At 34.5% G+C, this 16,391-nt stretch overlaps 1 protein-coding gene across 1 annotated transcript in view; it reads right to left on the bottom strand.

The window, feature by feature from the left end:
- The window catches only part of LOC106872959 (twinfilin-1), a 50,091-nt gene that overhangs the window by 24,122 nt on the left and 9,578 nt on the right, over positions 1-16,391 (bottom strand). Inside the window, exons 2-3 of the mRNA XM_014920148.2 lie at positions 3,225-3,302; positions 574-624 (exon numbers count right to left, since the gene is read on the bottom strand). Coding sequence (XP_014775634.1) covers positions 574-624; positions 3,225-3,302 — 129 coding nt within the window. The remainder of the gene's footprint in view (positions 1-573; positions 625-3,224; positions 3,303-16,391) is intronic.

Raw genomic sequence — 16,391 nt, 5'->3', positions numbered from 1 at the left:
GGGTTGAACGATTTGACTGAGGACTGGCAAACCAGATGGCTGCACCAGGCTCACACACGCATAGAGAAAGAGTTACATATAACATAGCATTAGTTACTTCTTATTTCATGTGAAAGTTAGTATTTAGATACAGCTGGCGATACTGAAGTTTTTAATCTGTGAATAAACTAACCCCATAAAGAATAGCATTTTTTTTTTTTTGTCAGTCTCTTATTAAATTTCTATCTATGGTACATCATACATGCGCACACACATACTTGCAAACAAATATGATTATAGACATACAAATACACAGATACACAGATACACACACACACACACACACACACACACACAAGTGCATATCGGACAAATGGTAGATACATACACCATGTCTGTGTGTGTGACACACAGACAAACACACTCAATCACCAAAGTACTGACAGACAGGAAGACAATTACATACACTTGCACACAGTTACATTTCTTGAGATATTACAATACTTCTCACATCAAAATACCTGACTAAAAAATACTACAAGGTCCATCATGAATTCAATATATATACCATTATATAAATGCAGATAAGGATATCACTTTTCCAGTCACCCTTTGGCAACAAATGTTTCTCTAAAGCTAGCACTTCTGCAATAGAGAATGAAAAAAAAAACATGAAAAGAAATAAAATTGGAAGATCTTTTTAATAATTTTTTAAAATGATATTGATTATTAAAAAGAATGGTTTAATTTTTCAATAATAATGAATTTTTTAATACTAATGATTTTTTTAAATAATACCATTTTTAAAATAAAATATTTTTTAATATAATGATTGTTTTTTTCAAAATTAAAAATGGTCTTTTAAATAATAATTTTAATAATAATTTTTGTAAATAATGAGAACTTAAATCATCTATTTTTAATAATGACTTTTTGAAAACTGATTTTTTTTAAATGATAATTTCTTTTGATAATGATTTATTTAAATCAAAAGAATAAAGATAAAAATAGGTTAAAAGCACTCTTAGAGAAAAATGAATATTCTATACAAAATTACAAAGAATAAATGCAAATACAGCAGGTATGAAGCTTAACCCAATAGCATTTAAACAAGCTATATTTGGCTCAAATATTGCACCTGTTTTATGTACAGACTGGCTATATTCAGCCTCTCAAACCTACCCTACAATGTCATACAAAAAATAAACAAGCATATCATTGAAATCTCAACACAAAAAGATAATGCATGGTTAATTCAAAATAATGTGAATGGAAAAGCATTAAATTTCACAGACTAATCTGAATGCTAAAGAGTTAAAGTGCTTGACTACTGACTATATGGTCAGGATTTCAAACTAAATGATTTTTTTTCCTAGTTAGTATGGGTGTAATTGTAATTAAAAATTTTTAGCTCACAGCATCAAGTGTCTTAGCATCCACTTTACTATTTATATTTTATGCAGCAGGTGTTGTGGTTGGCGTTAGGAAGGGCATCCAGCTGTAGAAACTCTGCCAAATTTAGATTGGAGCCTGGTGTTGCCATCCGGTTTCACCAGTCCCCAGTCAAGTTGTCCAACCCATGCTAGCATGGAAAGCGGACGTTAAACGATGATGATGATGATGATGATGATGTGTTCCTGGATTCTTCTTAAAATTTTTCACATCATAGTTTCTTTGCTAACCCATAGTTCTTTTGCTAACATTCAGATTACTCTGCCAAATGTAATGTTTATTTATTCACATTGCTCTGAATTAATCATGTATTATTATCTCATAGCTTCGAGATTTCAATGATGTGATCATTTACTTTCGGAATGACATTGTAGGATGATGTGAAAGGCTGGATCTAGTCAGTCTGAACATAAAACAATGTAGAACATTTGGATCGGTTGTGGCTGGGTTAAACGGTTAAGAACCTAACTCAGAGTCATATTAATTCACTCGTTTGACATCCTCTACACAAATGATGTAAACAAATACAATTCTTAATTTACAAGCAGAACACAGCTGGATAGACAATCCAAGACAAAATCATCTGCTTCAACAATATACTCTTTTTACTCTTTTACTTGTTTCAGTCATTTGACTGCGGCCATGCTGGAGCGCCGCCTTTAGTCGAGCAAATCGACCCCCAGGACTTATTCTTTGGATGCCTAGTACTTATTCTATCGGTCTCTTTTGCGAAACCGCTAAGTTGCGGGGACCTAAACACACCACCATCGGTTGTCAAGCGATGTTGGGGGGACAAACACAGACACACAAACACACATACATATATATATATATACATATATACGACAGGCTTCTTTCAGTTTCCGTCTACCAAATCCACTCACAAAGCTTTGGTCGGCCCGAGGCTATAGTAGAAGACACTTACCCAGGGTGCCACGCAGTGGGAATGAACCCGGAACCATGTGGTTGGTAAGCAAGCTACTTACCACACAGCCACTCCTGTGCCTATTATGCACGTTTTTTTAATAATATTTACCCACATTTATTTTTATCCAAAGTATTTAAATAAAATTCTTTTGGAATCTAAAAGATACACACTCTCTCTCTCTCTCTCTCTCTCTCTTATCCACACACACAAAGACGAAGAGTAAAAGCCCTGTATGCTAGATTTTACATTCCTCTTCATGGCAATTTAACCTTTCCTATATCCTAATTGTTGTAAAAGCAAGAAGACTATCACCACCTTCCTGAAACTATACATTTTACCCTATAACCAAGTGCATTACTGGTATATATTGTACTGACCCACAGATATAGAAAGCACTGATGCTATCATTACTGATACATAGTAATAAGAATATTGTCAACAGTTATATATACTTACACAAATATGCATTCATACACTAACATACACAAGCATGCATATGCATATACATGTAGATACATACATCCATACACATCCATAATGCTTATACATGCATACATACATGTATATACAAACATGCGAGCAAGGTAGTGTCCAGTATGGCTGTGGCAGTGATGGCTAAAGCAAACTAAAAAACAAATGAATGTGTATGTACATGTATACATGTATGTGTATATATATGGTGTGTGTGTGTGCCTATATACATACACTCACATACATGTGTCAACAGACAGACAGATATCGAAATGAGACAGTACTAAAATAACTTCATTTTCCAGAAGAAAAAAAACATGAAAAAGAAAAATATCAATTCAAAAATTTTAACATTTCAAGAGGAACACTGAAAATGCTATAGTGGTCAACTTACCATTTTCAATACTTAACTTCATAAACCGTATACCTTCACTTTTAGCAGTACCAAAAAAGACTTTTAATTCCGGAGAAGCTGGGGACAAAATGAAACAAATATATTAGAAAAAAAGGAGGAAAGAATGGAAAAATATTTCAAATTGGAGATTGCATTTTTCATTTAGTAGAATCATTATTTTTGTTTTCTATTTCTACTATTAGATTTCTTAAGATATTCCTCAATATCATATGCATGTTGTTATGCCCAATTCTTTGATATTAAGAAAAATTGAACTCCTGAATGTAGACTACTAAGATACTTTGCTAAAGTAGAGGTTAAGTTCAGTTGTCTAGATAACACTGTATTCTTTTATTTTTTTCTCTTTTGCAGCTTCTAGTCATACTAGGACACTGCCTTCTGAGGTTTAGTTGAGCATAATGACCACAGTTATATCTATATATATGTGTGTGTATATGAGGGTGCATGGCTTAGTGGTTAGGGTGTTGCACTCACAATCTAGCAATCATGATTTCAATTCCTAGACCTGGTTGTGCATTGTTCTTGAGCAAAGCACTTCATCTCACACTGATCTGCAATCACTTTGGCACCTGACATGGTACACCATGCACCGATTTGATAGAAAGAGTGAGCTAATGTGCAGCACAAACATTTAATTACTATAAACAAATCATTTGTGCAGGTTATTCGACGAAAGCTGAACACTCATACATCATCTTCAATGAGAGAGTTTACCCATATAAAAGTGCCCGTGTGGCACCACACAAAAGGGCCTGTGTGGTGCCACATAAAAGTGCTTGTGCAGTGCCGTGTAAAAGTGTCCAAGCAGTGCCACATAAAAGAACTCAGCACACTCTATAAAATGGCTGGCATTAGGAAGGGCACCCAGCTGTAGAAACCATGCCAAATGAGACTGGAATCTGGTGCAACTCCACAGCTTGCCAGCTCTGGTCAAACCATCCAACCCACGCCAGCATGTTTGGGTTAAACAAAACACAGACAAACATACTTCACATTAAAAGATTATCTACTAACTAATACTAATAAAGTTGATAGTATATCTTCGAAGTTTCATTCCCTGGTAAAATTTCATGTATTTTAAATATTTTTTCATTATGCTCTATCTAAAACATAAAAACTGTTCAGGCAGGTTTGCCTCCCTTAGCTAAAGACATCAAAATTGTGTGACCCAACCTCGTTTCCGAGGCTATTTTTGTAGTAAAAAAAGTTGTGCAAAGAAACATACTTTATTTGGTAGCCGAAAGATTATTGAATCTTTTGATACCTCATATGTCAAAATTTGCAACTCAGTTTTTGAATCCATAAGAAACATGCACACACACACATATACACAAACTCTGTCTAATATCTAGTATATATAAATCACAGTATGTGTGGGTATAATGACTAATGCATACATTTCCGCAATTCTCAACCAATTTTCACCAAACTTTACACACACATTACTTATGTCCCAAAGATGGTCATGCACTATAACATTCTGTCCAGAGCTCCTGTGTAAGTGGACATAGCTTTTTGTATATAGGGTCTTCCATACTTTTTTACAAAAGTGGAAGGATTTTTTACATTAATTTTTTGTTCAATGACCTGAACAATAATAACATCGAAAAATACCTTAGGAATGAGAACCCAGGTTCGAAATTTCCCCAAAACACCTGAAGAAGGCTGGAGGTTATATCAGCCAAAACGTTGTGTTAACAACAAACAAGATGAGGACAAAAATCCATTGAATGTAAATAATGTACATAATTCCTCATCTCTTAAATATAGAACTATGGAAGGATTTTGTCTATTTATTTATTTCGACTGTCCACCTGCCATAGTGATTAAACTGACTAGGAACGCTGAACACATACATTTCCACAATTTCCAACCGATTTTCACCAAACTTTACACACACATTACTTATGTCCCAAGGATGGTCATGCACTAAGTATTTTACCCAGAGCTCCTGTGTAAATGGACCTGAATGGACATAGTTTTTTTGTATGTAGGGTCTTCCATACTTTTTTAATCTTTTTATAAAAGTGGAAAGATTTTGTCTATTTATTTATTTCAACTATCCACCTGCCATGGTGATTAGATTGACCAGGATCATTATACACGATGAATATCCAATACCAAACAATCTTAATCTCCATATTTAAACTGCATTAAACTTTGGCAAGCTTACCTTTACCTATTCTGAGTTACTTGAAAGATGATGTTCCCTTCACTCTCTTCTATTTGTTTACCTACCAATGCGTTGTTTCACTTTAAGGATGCTTATGTACCCATTCATTATGATATTTCAAATGTTGTCCATTGTTTCAAATGCGCTTTAGCATTGTCATTCTAGCCTTTATTTAAACAATCACATATGATTTGTTCCAAAGAATCAACCTTTAAATAAGAGTTTTGCTTCCACTAGCGAAATCTATACGCATCTTTCAGAAAGCTCCATACCAATTTAACTTTATGCAGCATTTGCTGTTAGTTTATGCACAGGCTATGTGGGAAGAAAGAATAAAGGGGCATTTGTTAGCTTATCTCTCCAAAAAATAGCTCCCTTTGATGTTGAAAAAAATAAACTCGCAGAGGGGAAGTTTTAATGTCTTCCTTCAATTTCATTACACCATTTATGTGGCTGTTTCTGACAAGAAATTTCCCTTTCGTGTAAAACAACTATATTTTGTAGTCATAATCTGTAATCTACTCCCAAAACACTTCAGCAGCTCTACTTTACATCACTTGTAAACTTATATGTTGTATGCTCCTTAAAGTGCAACACCTCCACAATAACCAGCCTTCAATTAGATTTTCCATTCCTAGGTTAATCGGAAACATAGGTTGCTGTGCTACTCATAAACCTTCTTGGAAGTTCAAATATTTGGTGAAAAATATACCACCAAAGCAACTTAAACCGTCCAAAGGACAGCTGCGTTTGCTAGTATATAGATATAACTAGTCAGTTACATTTGATATATTATTACAGTTAATAATATAAGTACAGTTAATATTTTTATCTTAATTTTGCAGTTAATTATAATGGAACTAATTTTATTTCAAGTAAAAACAAATTTACTGACCTAATCTAGAATACAGATTACCACCAAGATACAGTTTTTATATTCAATACTAAAGATGCCTCTACATTTGAGCAAATTTTTGTTAACTTCATAAGTCATTTTATAGGCTGGAATATAAAGGGTTTTCTTTTGTTTTTTTTTTGTTTTTCTTTTTTTTTATTGTTTAGTCAGAGGAAGGTAATTCACATGACCTCATTCCAGGACTTCTAAGATTGGAAGGAGGACGTTATCCTCTGTCCAGACACCTAATCTCAATGTTTAAATTCCACAAAAGACCTAAAGACCAGGATGTGGTATTAAACCAGGAAACATTAAATCTACCACCCAAGTAAGGGAACGGTCCCTCTGAAGGGCTTCCACACAGTTTCTCGTTTCTTTATTGCCCACAAGGGGCTAAACATAAAGGGGGACAAACAAGGACAGACAAAGGGACTAAGTCGATTACATCAACCCCAGTGCCTAACTGGTACTTAATTTATCGACTCCGAAAGGATGAAAGTCACAGTCGACCTCGGCGGAATTTGAACTCAGAACGTAACGGCAGAAGAAATACCGCTAAGCATTTCGCCCGGTGCACCAATGTTTCTGCCAGCTCACCGCCTTCTTCCGCACAGTTTCTGCATACTGAATCCCATTCAAAAGACTTTAGTCAATTTGAGATTAAGGAAGGAAATGCAAGCTGAAGGTACCACACAGTAGGATTAAACCTGAAACCACAGCAATGCAAGGTAAACTTCATAACTGCCAGCACCCATGGCTTTGGTAGATCTGTGACTATGGGAGAAAACAAAGCCAAGGTACCATGCAATGCAACTGGACCAAAAACTACATTGTTATGAAGCAAACTTCTTAACCACACAGTCATAGCTGCATCCACAGCTAGAAAGCACAAGTCTGAGCTGCTGTGGAGAAGGATCGAACCTGAAATCATGTAGTTACAATGTAATCTTAACCCCACAGCCATGTTTGCTTCTCATATACAATCAATGATAAAATAAAGACTAGAGGTTCAGTTAACCAAATTGAATCCATTTACAAGAATAAATATTGTCATCCTTGTTACTGACAATCAGGAGCCTCAGATACAACCACCAATCTGCTTTCATTCATTGCCACTTCAAACTCTCTTTGAGATGAAAAGGGTTGGTGGGCTTGAGTTCTCTTCAGATCTGATTTATTCCCTAAACCTTTACAGGTACTCAACAGACAGTGAGGTTTATATTTAGGAATTGTCTTCCTGCTAGGCTGGCTGCCTTCCAAGGTTGCTGTGTCCAGACAACCTACCTGTTTATATGGCCTGTGAGATGTGGAGACAGTAGTGCCATCTTCTTGAGATATGATTTAACAAAAGCTACTTCTTCTCAGTAGTCTTACAACACACCAGACATTAATCAGGAATTTCTACATCTCTGCACTATTTCTAGATAGCTGTTTTTGTCCTGCTGGGTGTCTAGCTACCTTCTTCAAGCTTTGAGGCAAGTTTTGTAGAGCAGCCAGTTTAGTAACAGACCACCCAATAAATTGTATAAGACTTAAATATTACCAGTAGCACTTGTTGATGGTTGGTGAAACATTTGGAGGATATTGGCAGGTTTTAAACATGTAGCTATTGTCATTGTTTAGCCTTGGCTCAGTCCCTAATCCAGCAGACAAAATTAAATGCATTTCAGCATAGCTATCCCATCTCTTTTCCAGACATATCTAGCATTTCATTATCCAGTGTGTCATTCTCTGTATAGATGATATACAGAGTGAGATTTGAGGGAGATTTAGCTCTCATTTTTAAGAGGTTAACTGATGTTACCTGCTTTCAATTTAATCATTAATTCACAAATATTCTGTTTCATTTCATTGCCTGCAGCTACCTCTGTTTCAAACTAACTCCATATCTTCTTTAAGAATCACCTATCCAACCAGTAAACTTTCCTTCCCACCACTCTTACTGTGTCTCCCCATCCAGACAGTCCAGTCCTTCCTACCAAGAACTGTACCCATGGTAGTAGAGTCATGTATTAGAAGAGAGTGACGGATGTATGATAGTGAAACTGTTTAAGCAGAGAATGTGAAGGATCTGCATTAGTCAGAGAAAGAAATAAGTTGAATATGAGAAAGTGGAGGATCAAAAGTATGAACTCAAAACTGAGAATGAATGTATTCAGAGTGACTGGTATGTGAAAATCATTAGTGTCCGGAAGACACTGACGCAATGTCTCCTAGATGTGTAATACGATTGAATGTTGTAAATGTTTAGGTGGAAAAGATGCATAATGAAGTCACTAAATGCTGACCCTTGGAACATTTGGTTGTTCAGCTCAATGAATCCTAGTTTTGCCTCACAACTTCTGCACATCACTGGAGAAAGATCTTGTTGTTAAAAATGGACGCAATGAGCAAGCTTGACACAAAGATATATTCACTGCATATTTGAAACATAGATATCAAAAAGTGGCAAATTTATTAAATATATTTGAAATTTTGCATGCGTACACACACTCTCTCTCTCTCTCTGTCTCTCTCACACACACAGAGAATAATGTCAACAACAACCAGACAAGTTAAGCTCCCGGGACATTACTAAGGAAAACAGCAGCTAGCTAAATCAATAAGACACCAGCATATCTGCATCTCATTTGTAGTATTGCACATAAATCAATGGCTAAGTTTAACTGTCTATAAATATACATCATGGGGCAGCACAGTTTATCACTATAAGTAACAAGGCATTAAGTAATGTGTAATGTGTGATTTTTGCTTTTAGTTCAGTGTCAATCTCATAAACCTCTTATGGACCAGGAAATGTCAAGAGGAAACCACTTTGGGTGCAGTGCTTTTGTATGGTGATGTAAGTTTTGTTTTTCACTCACTAACTGTGTGTATAGCATAATATGATAGTCAAACTACAAAGTCAATTTTTGTATAAGTTCATCTTGAGCAAGCTAGATCCTATAACCTACATGTAATATTCAAGTAAGTTACAGAACATTGTTTACAATAAATGGACTTCTATAAAAATTTATATAATAGTTTGATTGTTATAAATGCATCGCTCAGACAGAAAGCGAACAGCACAAACATTACATTATCACAAAATATGACCAAGGAAACTGATCAAAACTTCATCCGAGACTTGGAGTTATTAGATGATGATGCTGATGAGCCATGTATAAAATGTTAACCTTCATATTTAGATATAGTCTGTAATGATATTTTTAACTTAACAGATGACAAATATGAAAACTTTGAATATTTTGAGACCTTTAATGGCTAATTCATAGAGCAGAATATTAATTAATTGGTGTTGATTCATTACAAATGATAATGATCACTTCACTCATCCAGTATTAAGTTTAAATTGTTTGAGAGTCATATGTGTAGGTCTGAAGTAATTACTACCAAAATATGCAAGCTTTAGTATTCCTCTATTGCTAAACGACTTAGAAAGAGATGATGATAAAGTGACTTTAAAACGAGGAAGAGTTGTTCAGTTGATGGACTATTTTCTTACCCTACTTCAGGATAAAAGTCAAGATGATTAAGAGATGGAAGTCCAGTGAATATCTAAAATACTTTATATTTTGTTTTCTGTTGTATACTCCACATTTTATTGCTCGTAATTGTGTTCCAGCCAGCTAAGATTTCCTCCACAAGGTCCATACAAACAGTGTTCTCGTAATACCATTGGTAAGCTGACAGAGTTGTTAGAGTGATGGAGAAAATACTTGTCCTGATTCTCAGTGCTTTCAGTTTAAATCCTACCAAGGCCAACTTTACCTTTCGTCCTTTTATGGTTGATAATGAAGCATCAATGCTGGGAGGTGGATTGACTGAAGTGTTGACAGGTAGGGCAAGACGCCTTTGTGGTATCTGCTCTCAATCTTAGAGTTCTATCAACAACATCTGCAATAACACTGGTGCCAAATTGTATCAACCCAAGTCTGTAGCCTTTCTCTATTGTTTCCTGTACCACTAATGTTTATTTCAATAAACATTAGTGGTACAGACAAAGAAACTTGCATGCAACTGCTGGTCTTCCCTAACAATATCTTACTCAGGCTTGCACATGCATGTGCAGACACAAAGTAAACAATGATTGAGAGAATTCCAAAATAAAATGTAAACAAGACATAATTCATGTATCATGGCTTCATCCCTATACCGGCAGTCTCAGAGACCTCACATAAAGTCAATGGGTGACATCTCTCATTCATTGACTATGCCCTTAAAAAAAGTAAATTTACAAAGGATTGAAACATAAAATTGTACGATACCAAAGCCAAATTTTGAAGATTGAAGACTAAGCCTTCTCTTCCGAGTTTGAAACTACTTCAATTCTGAGCACTTGGTAATTACAAAGCACGAACATGTCCCACACTGGATTATGGTTCATATATGAGGAACATAACAGCTGCTACATACACAGAACATTATAAATAGCAGACAGAAATCCAGCTGAATGACACTAAAACCTTTGTTCACCAATAACTATTGGCATTTTGGCATGTATTATCCTCCTTTTGTGTCTTCCACCACAAATATAACAGTTTTTGCTCCATTCAACTGACAAGCTCTGCATTAACCTCAACAGACTTCTGTCATCATTAATTCTTTTCACTGTTAAACAAAGCAATCAATATATTTTCCTCAAAACTTCAACTCCTTGGACTTTTTCAATACCCACATCTTTCTTACAGGCATCAACCAACACTAGTACAAGATGAAGAACAATCACATTGGAGGGAGGAACATAATAAGTGGCTGAAAACATCTGAGAGAATAAAATTGAAACACTGACTAAAAAGCAATAAGTTCATCAATTTACTACCTCGACTCTTTTGCTTTTAAACTTGCTGAGTTCATCATATTGTTCCTCCAACAATGCTACCTCATCTACGAAATTCACTGATCTTCTATTCCAACTCTGCTATCCTCAAATTGTTTAACTTCACCATATTGCTTGCTTAATTTTGTTATTCTTAAACTACCAACGTTCAATGTATTGCTACCTTAACTCAGAAGCTTATCATTTATGCAAACAATTTTTTTGTTTTAAATATTAAAGCTTAAAAAAATGCATGACTACGACTTGAACATTTAAGTGAAATATAATATATTTATAAATGAAAACTTGCTTCACTAATTAAGACATAGAAATGTATCTTAATTTGCAGCACCATTCCATTTTTCCATACAGACACTAAATAAGGGATTGCCAGGATGGAAATTGGGTAATAATTATTAGATTAACAAAGGAGCCAATTAACTGACAAACTCAGAGAAGGAAAAAAACTACTTCAGTTTAAGTCTGCTTATAAAACATGTCATCACCAATGTTAATCATAGAAAATAAACCAAGCAAAAAGGGTGTGGGATGGGAGATAAAGAAATCTATAAACTTACAAATAAAGTAAATAAAATTTGAAATCAAAACAAAAAAAATAAACACCATGTCAACAGTTGATCTAGTTTTTTATAATTAGTCTTTTTACAACTGTATTTGAAGAAAACCTGCAATTGATACTAATAATACATAGTGAATAGTAGAGTTTTACAATTGTTTCTCACCAAAAAGACTCATTAACTTCCTCTAATCATATCAATCAACAACACACTTCATTCTGAGGTTGTTTGGCATTCCATTTAAGCATGTGTATGCATGGGAGGGTGTGTAGGGATGTATGCATGTGTCTGTCTATGTATGTGTATTTCTAAATGTATGTATGTTTGTGTAGGTGTATTTCTAAATGTATGTATGTTTGTGTAGGTGTATTGATGTAATTAAAACATGAGTTTTTGTTTTCTTCTTATGATTTTCTGTTTTCCTTCTTCTGACTCTTAGCAATATCCAATTTGTCAAAAACTAAGTCATTTCCTCTCAATTCTTCTTCTACTGCTTCTTTGCTGCAGCTGCTACCACTACCAATACCACTGCCACTGCCACCACCACTGTCCTCATTATTATTAAATCATCCTCACAGTAGAAAGCTGATAGAAACAACACTGTCATAAAGTATTTTTTCAGGCTTCGAAATATTTTTTCATGCTCTCTATGTTCCAAGCTCAGATCTCACTGAGGTCAACTTTTGTGCTCAACAAAATAAAGTACCAGTCAAAATTCAAGGCTGCTGGATAATGACTAACTCCATTCTCTCAAAATTGCTAGCCTTGTACCTAAATTAGAAACCATATTTAGAGTGGTACATTGGCTGAATCATTAAAACATCAGAAAAAATATCTTGCAATCTTCTGGCACTTTATGTTCTGAGTTCACATAGTATTGTGGTTATCTTTGCTTTTCATCTATAAAATATCGACTTGTCAAAAACTGGATTCAATATAATTAACTAACACCCCTTCCTCTAAAAATTGCTGGTTTTCTGCCTAAATTAGAAATGATTATTTTCAAGGTGGTATACTCACAGAATTATCACAACATTGCAGTATTTGTTTAGACCAGTGGTTTTTAACCTTTTTTTCGTCTACGAACCCCCTCTGATTCCTATTCTCTTCTGTGGTACCCTAATAAACATCTGATGTGTATAAAAAAAAAATCCTACTCTATTTTTATAATCAAATATTATAAGGAATTATATTAAAAAAATTTTAATATTTTGTGTATTGTAGAAGTATAAATAATTTATTGCACAAAAATTTTAACAAGAAAATGTTATATGGACCCCTGGTTTAGACTCTTTACATTTTGAGTTCAAGTCCCATTGAGGTTAAATTTAATTTCATCCTTTCTGGACTCATGGTATCAACTAAACGCCCTCTCCAAAAAATTGCTGACATAAGAGGAAAAATACTGACAAAATGAAATAAAAAAGAAATAATTTTATTAGCAAAAATAACAACATGCACTCACAAGCATTTTCCAGGGTTGCCAGTCACAAAGAAAAATGAGTAAGTTATCACAGGGAAGAGCAGAATGGCAAAGCTGAGTAACCAAGGAGGGTGTTATTCTTCCTGACCACATTATTAAATAAAAGGAAAGAAAAAGAAATCATGTATATTTGTCTTGCTAGGAACTTGGAGACTTCCTTTGAAATGAAGCAACAATTGCATGTAGCAATGAACAATATGTGGAAGAACATTTCCCCAGTTGGTCTATAAGTATAGTTTACAGGAATGGGGATTAAGCAAGCAAACAAGACAGGCAGGTTCAATACACACCTACAAGTACACATGTGCCACAGTATTTGGGGGAATGAAACAGGTAAGACAGGATCAAGGATGTTGGTAATGATTCTAGGTACATTTGTGATGTAGTAGGGTGCTGAGATCATAAAGAATGACACAGTCTCATGGAGTCTCAATGATCATTTAAGTTTTTATAGGCCCTGACTACCACAGCCATTCCAGAACTGCTTTCATTTATAAGTGCAAAGAGAAGGCTGATGAAACTAGAAGTGCAGAGCAAGAAGCTGAGTTGCTAACACAAGTTGTGGTAAAAACCACTTGAGGGCTTTCTACCTATAGGGACAGCAAAACAGAAAAGGAAAATAGCAGAAATAATGACACCAAGTTTCAGAAAATGCTATTGTTTACAGAGTCCTTGTAGTAAAAACTCTAAAATTGGCAGATCACCCTGCCCTCAGTGCCAAGTGGCCAAAGGGCCCTCCCTAGGCCATAACCAATAGTGTCAGAGAGAGTGTGATGGGGGAGAAGAGTGATCAACAGCAGTAATAACAGCAGCCAGTAGCATTGAGTCCAACACTGTAAGGGGCTGGAAAACTAATCTCTTCAGTCTCAGTAACCAAAAAGTAGAAACCTTCCCCTTTCCTACAAACAGCAACACCTTATCATCTTGTGACAATGGAGACATTAAGCAAGCTAGAGAGGAATGGAAAATTACCAGCAAAAAAAAAAAAAAAGAACGTGCAAGCAAAGAAAACAAGGTGAACCTAACATAAAGCATGTAAAATGCAACAAAAGAATAACATGACAAAAATTTCAAATTCTCAATAGTTTGATGTGCAAACCATCACTTTCTAGACCAAGCAAATGAGATGGAGAATGTAAAATGAAATAGAAAACAATATACTGACTGGATAGAAATAGGACCAGAATACAGGAAAAACTTGGAAGATAGACAATTGGCAAAAAAGCCACAAGTAGTTTAACATATATCAAACCAGGAATACTCACTCATCATTATTCTAAGCAAAAGATGCACCAGTACAAGCAATGACAGGAGGACAGAAATATTATGGTTGCTTTTACCCAACCTTACTAGTAAATTTTCACAAATGTTTAGTAGGTACATTTTTAAATGAAATTTTGCTTCATTTATTGTTTCTTTCTTGGTAGTTATTTATCTTACATTTTAAACTAATCATTGTTGAATAAATGCAAATGATACATGTGAAAGCAAATCAAAAATGTGTAATTTCAATGTTTATATGACTCCCTTCGGATCCTCTATTATATGACATTTTTGTATGCACCCATATTTAGTTTAAAATATATAAACATGCGTTACTTGCTTAATCTTAAAAGTCTTTACAATAATTATATAAATAAATCTGTATTTATAAATAAATAAATAAAATAACGATACAACACTAAAAAAATATTTCTTTGTATATCACCACAAATATTCTTTTGCTTATATATTCATTCTTTTTAAGTTCACATATCAATATTAATTAGAATGCTTAAAAATAATCATTTCAAATTTCTAATTTTAAGAGCATTGTAATTTGCTTGAAGCATTGTAATGGTAAAAATAGAGAAAACAGAAAGCTTCTGACAATGCAGAAAATTTAACCTGCATAAATGGACATTTCCCAGACTGTTTTCCTTCTGAAGATGGGCTTTTGCACCTGAAATATAAAGGTCTTATAAAACTTTCCACACTGTCAGAAGCTTTCTATTTTCTCTTTTTACCTCCTTCTAATTTTAGTTTTCAGTTTATCCATTTTTTCACATAAAAAACTATTTTCTTCATATTTTTATACCCAAATATGGGCATAAAAAAATAGATTATATATTTCAAATATTTGAAAGTATATGCTTTAATGAGCTGATTGCAGGTTTTACAGCTTCCCATTTGGTGCTTGGAAATTCTGAGTTCAAATCCTATGAAGGCTGACTAAGGCTTTTCATCTGTTTGCAAGATATCAGCAAGTAACATACTGGAATTAAAGGTATCAGACTGTACCCTCGTGTTCTTGCATCAGAAAAAAAAAAAAAAGAGAAACAATCATTTACATCAGTATTAATTAAAGCTCATTAGAATAGAAATAAATGATTGAATGTTCTTGTATGGTTCTCAGAAATTCAAGTTCCAGTTACTTAATCAAAAGAATTGTTTGTACATTGTATTTATAGGAGCCTCCACTAATCAAGGCTGTCCATATATCTACAAATGTGTGTAGAGGCAAGGGCATGATTTTTTTTGTGGAAGATTAGCAGTTGCTCAAGCATGCAAATCTCCTTTCTCCACACAAAATATGTTTATCTAAGAGAAAGACTGCTGACTTGAGCTAATGCAGCTTAGCACCAGTGTCATCACATGTATGGCTATCAGTTTCTGAACTGCATGCACATACAGAGGTTGACATTCACCACATCTGAAAGGATGTGCAACATAAGTGCCCGCTGACATAAAATAAAAACCATATCATGCAGTCTAGTTGGTGTGCCAGGAGCTTGGAGTAACACCACATTACAACAGAGCAGCATTTTCAACATGGAACAGCAGATTTCAAACAAGATGCAAATTACTTGGCTGATGCACAGTCATCAAGGCCAAATTTTCAGAAGTTTGAGCCATTCTACTTTGAGCCATTCTACTACTTTAACTTCAACTGCAACATCACACTTTTATTGGGATAGTAGCAGCAGTAACAGCAACATACACAATCAATGATTAAGCTAAAATGTATGAATGTTGAAAGGATTTTTTTTTTTTAAATGTAGGGAAAATATATAAGAAATGTTACTAAATAGGAATTTGCATCATTCCATTCATACAAGCTTTATAATCAATGATTCATCATTATAGTGGATATAACAGGAAATTGCTAAAAAGTCACATGGACTCACCATTAAAGACACACACATAAGTGCAGTTATT

The sequence above is a fragment of the Octopus bimaculoides genome, chromosome 5 (genome assembly GCF_001194135.2).
Source record: "Octopus bimaculoides isolate UCB-OBI-ISO-001 chromosome 5, ASM119413v2, whole genome shotgun sequence".
Classification (NCBI taxonomy): domain Eukaryota; kingdom Metazoa; phylum Mollusca; class Cephalopoda; order Octopoda; family Octopodidae; genus Octopus; species Octopus bimaculoides.
This window is presented reverse-complemented; position numbering and strand designations above follow the sequence as displayed.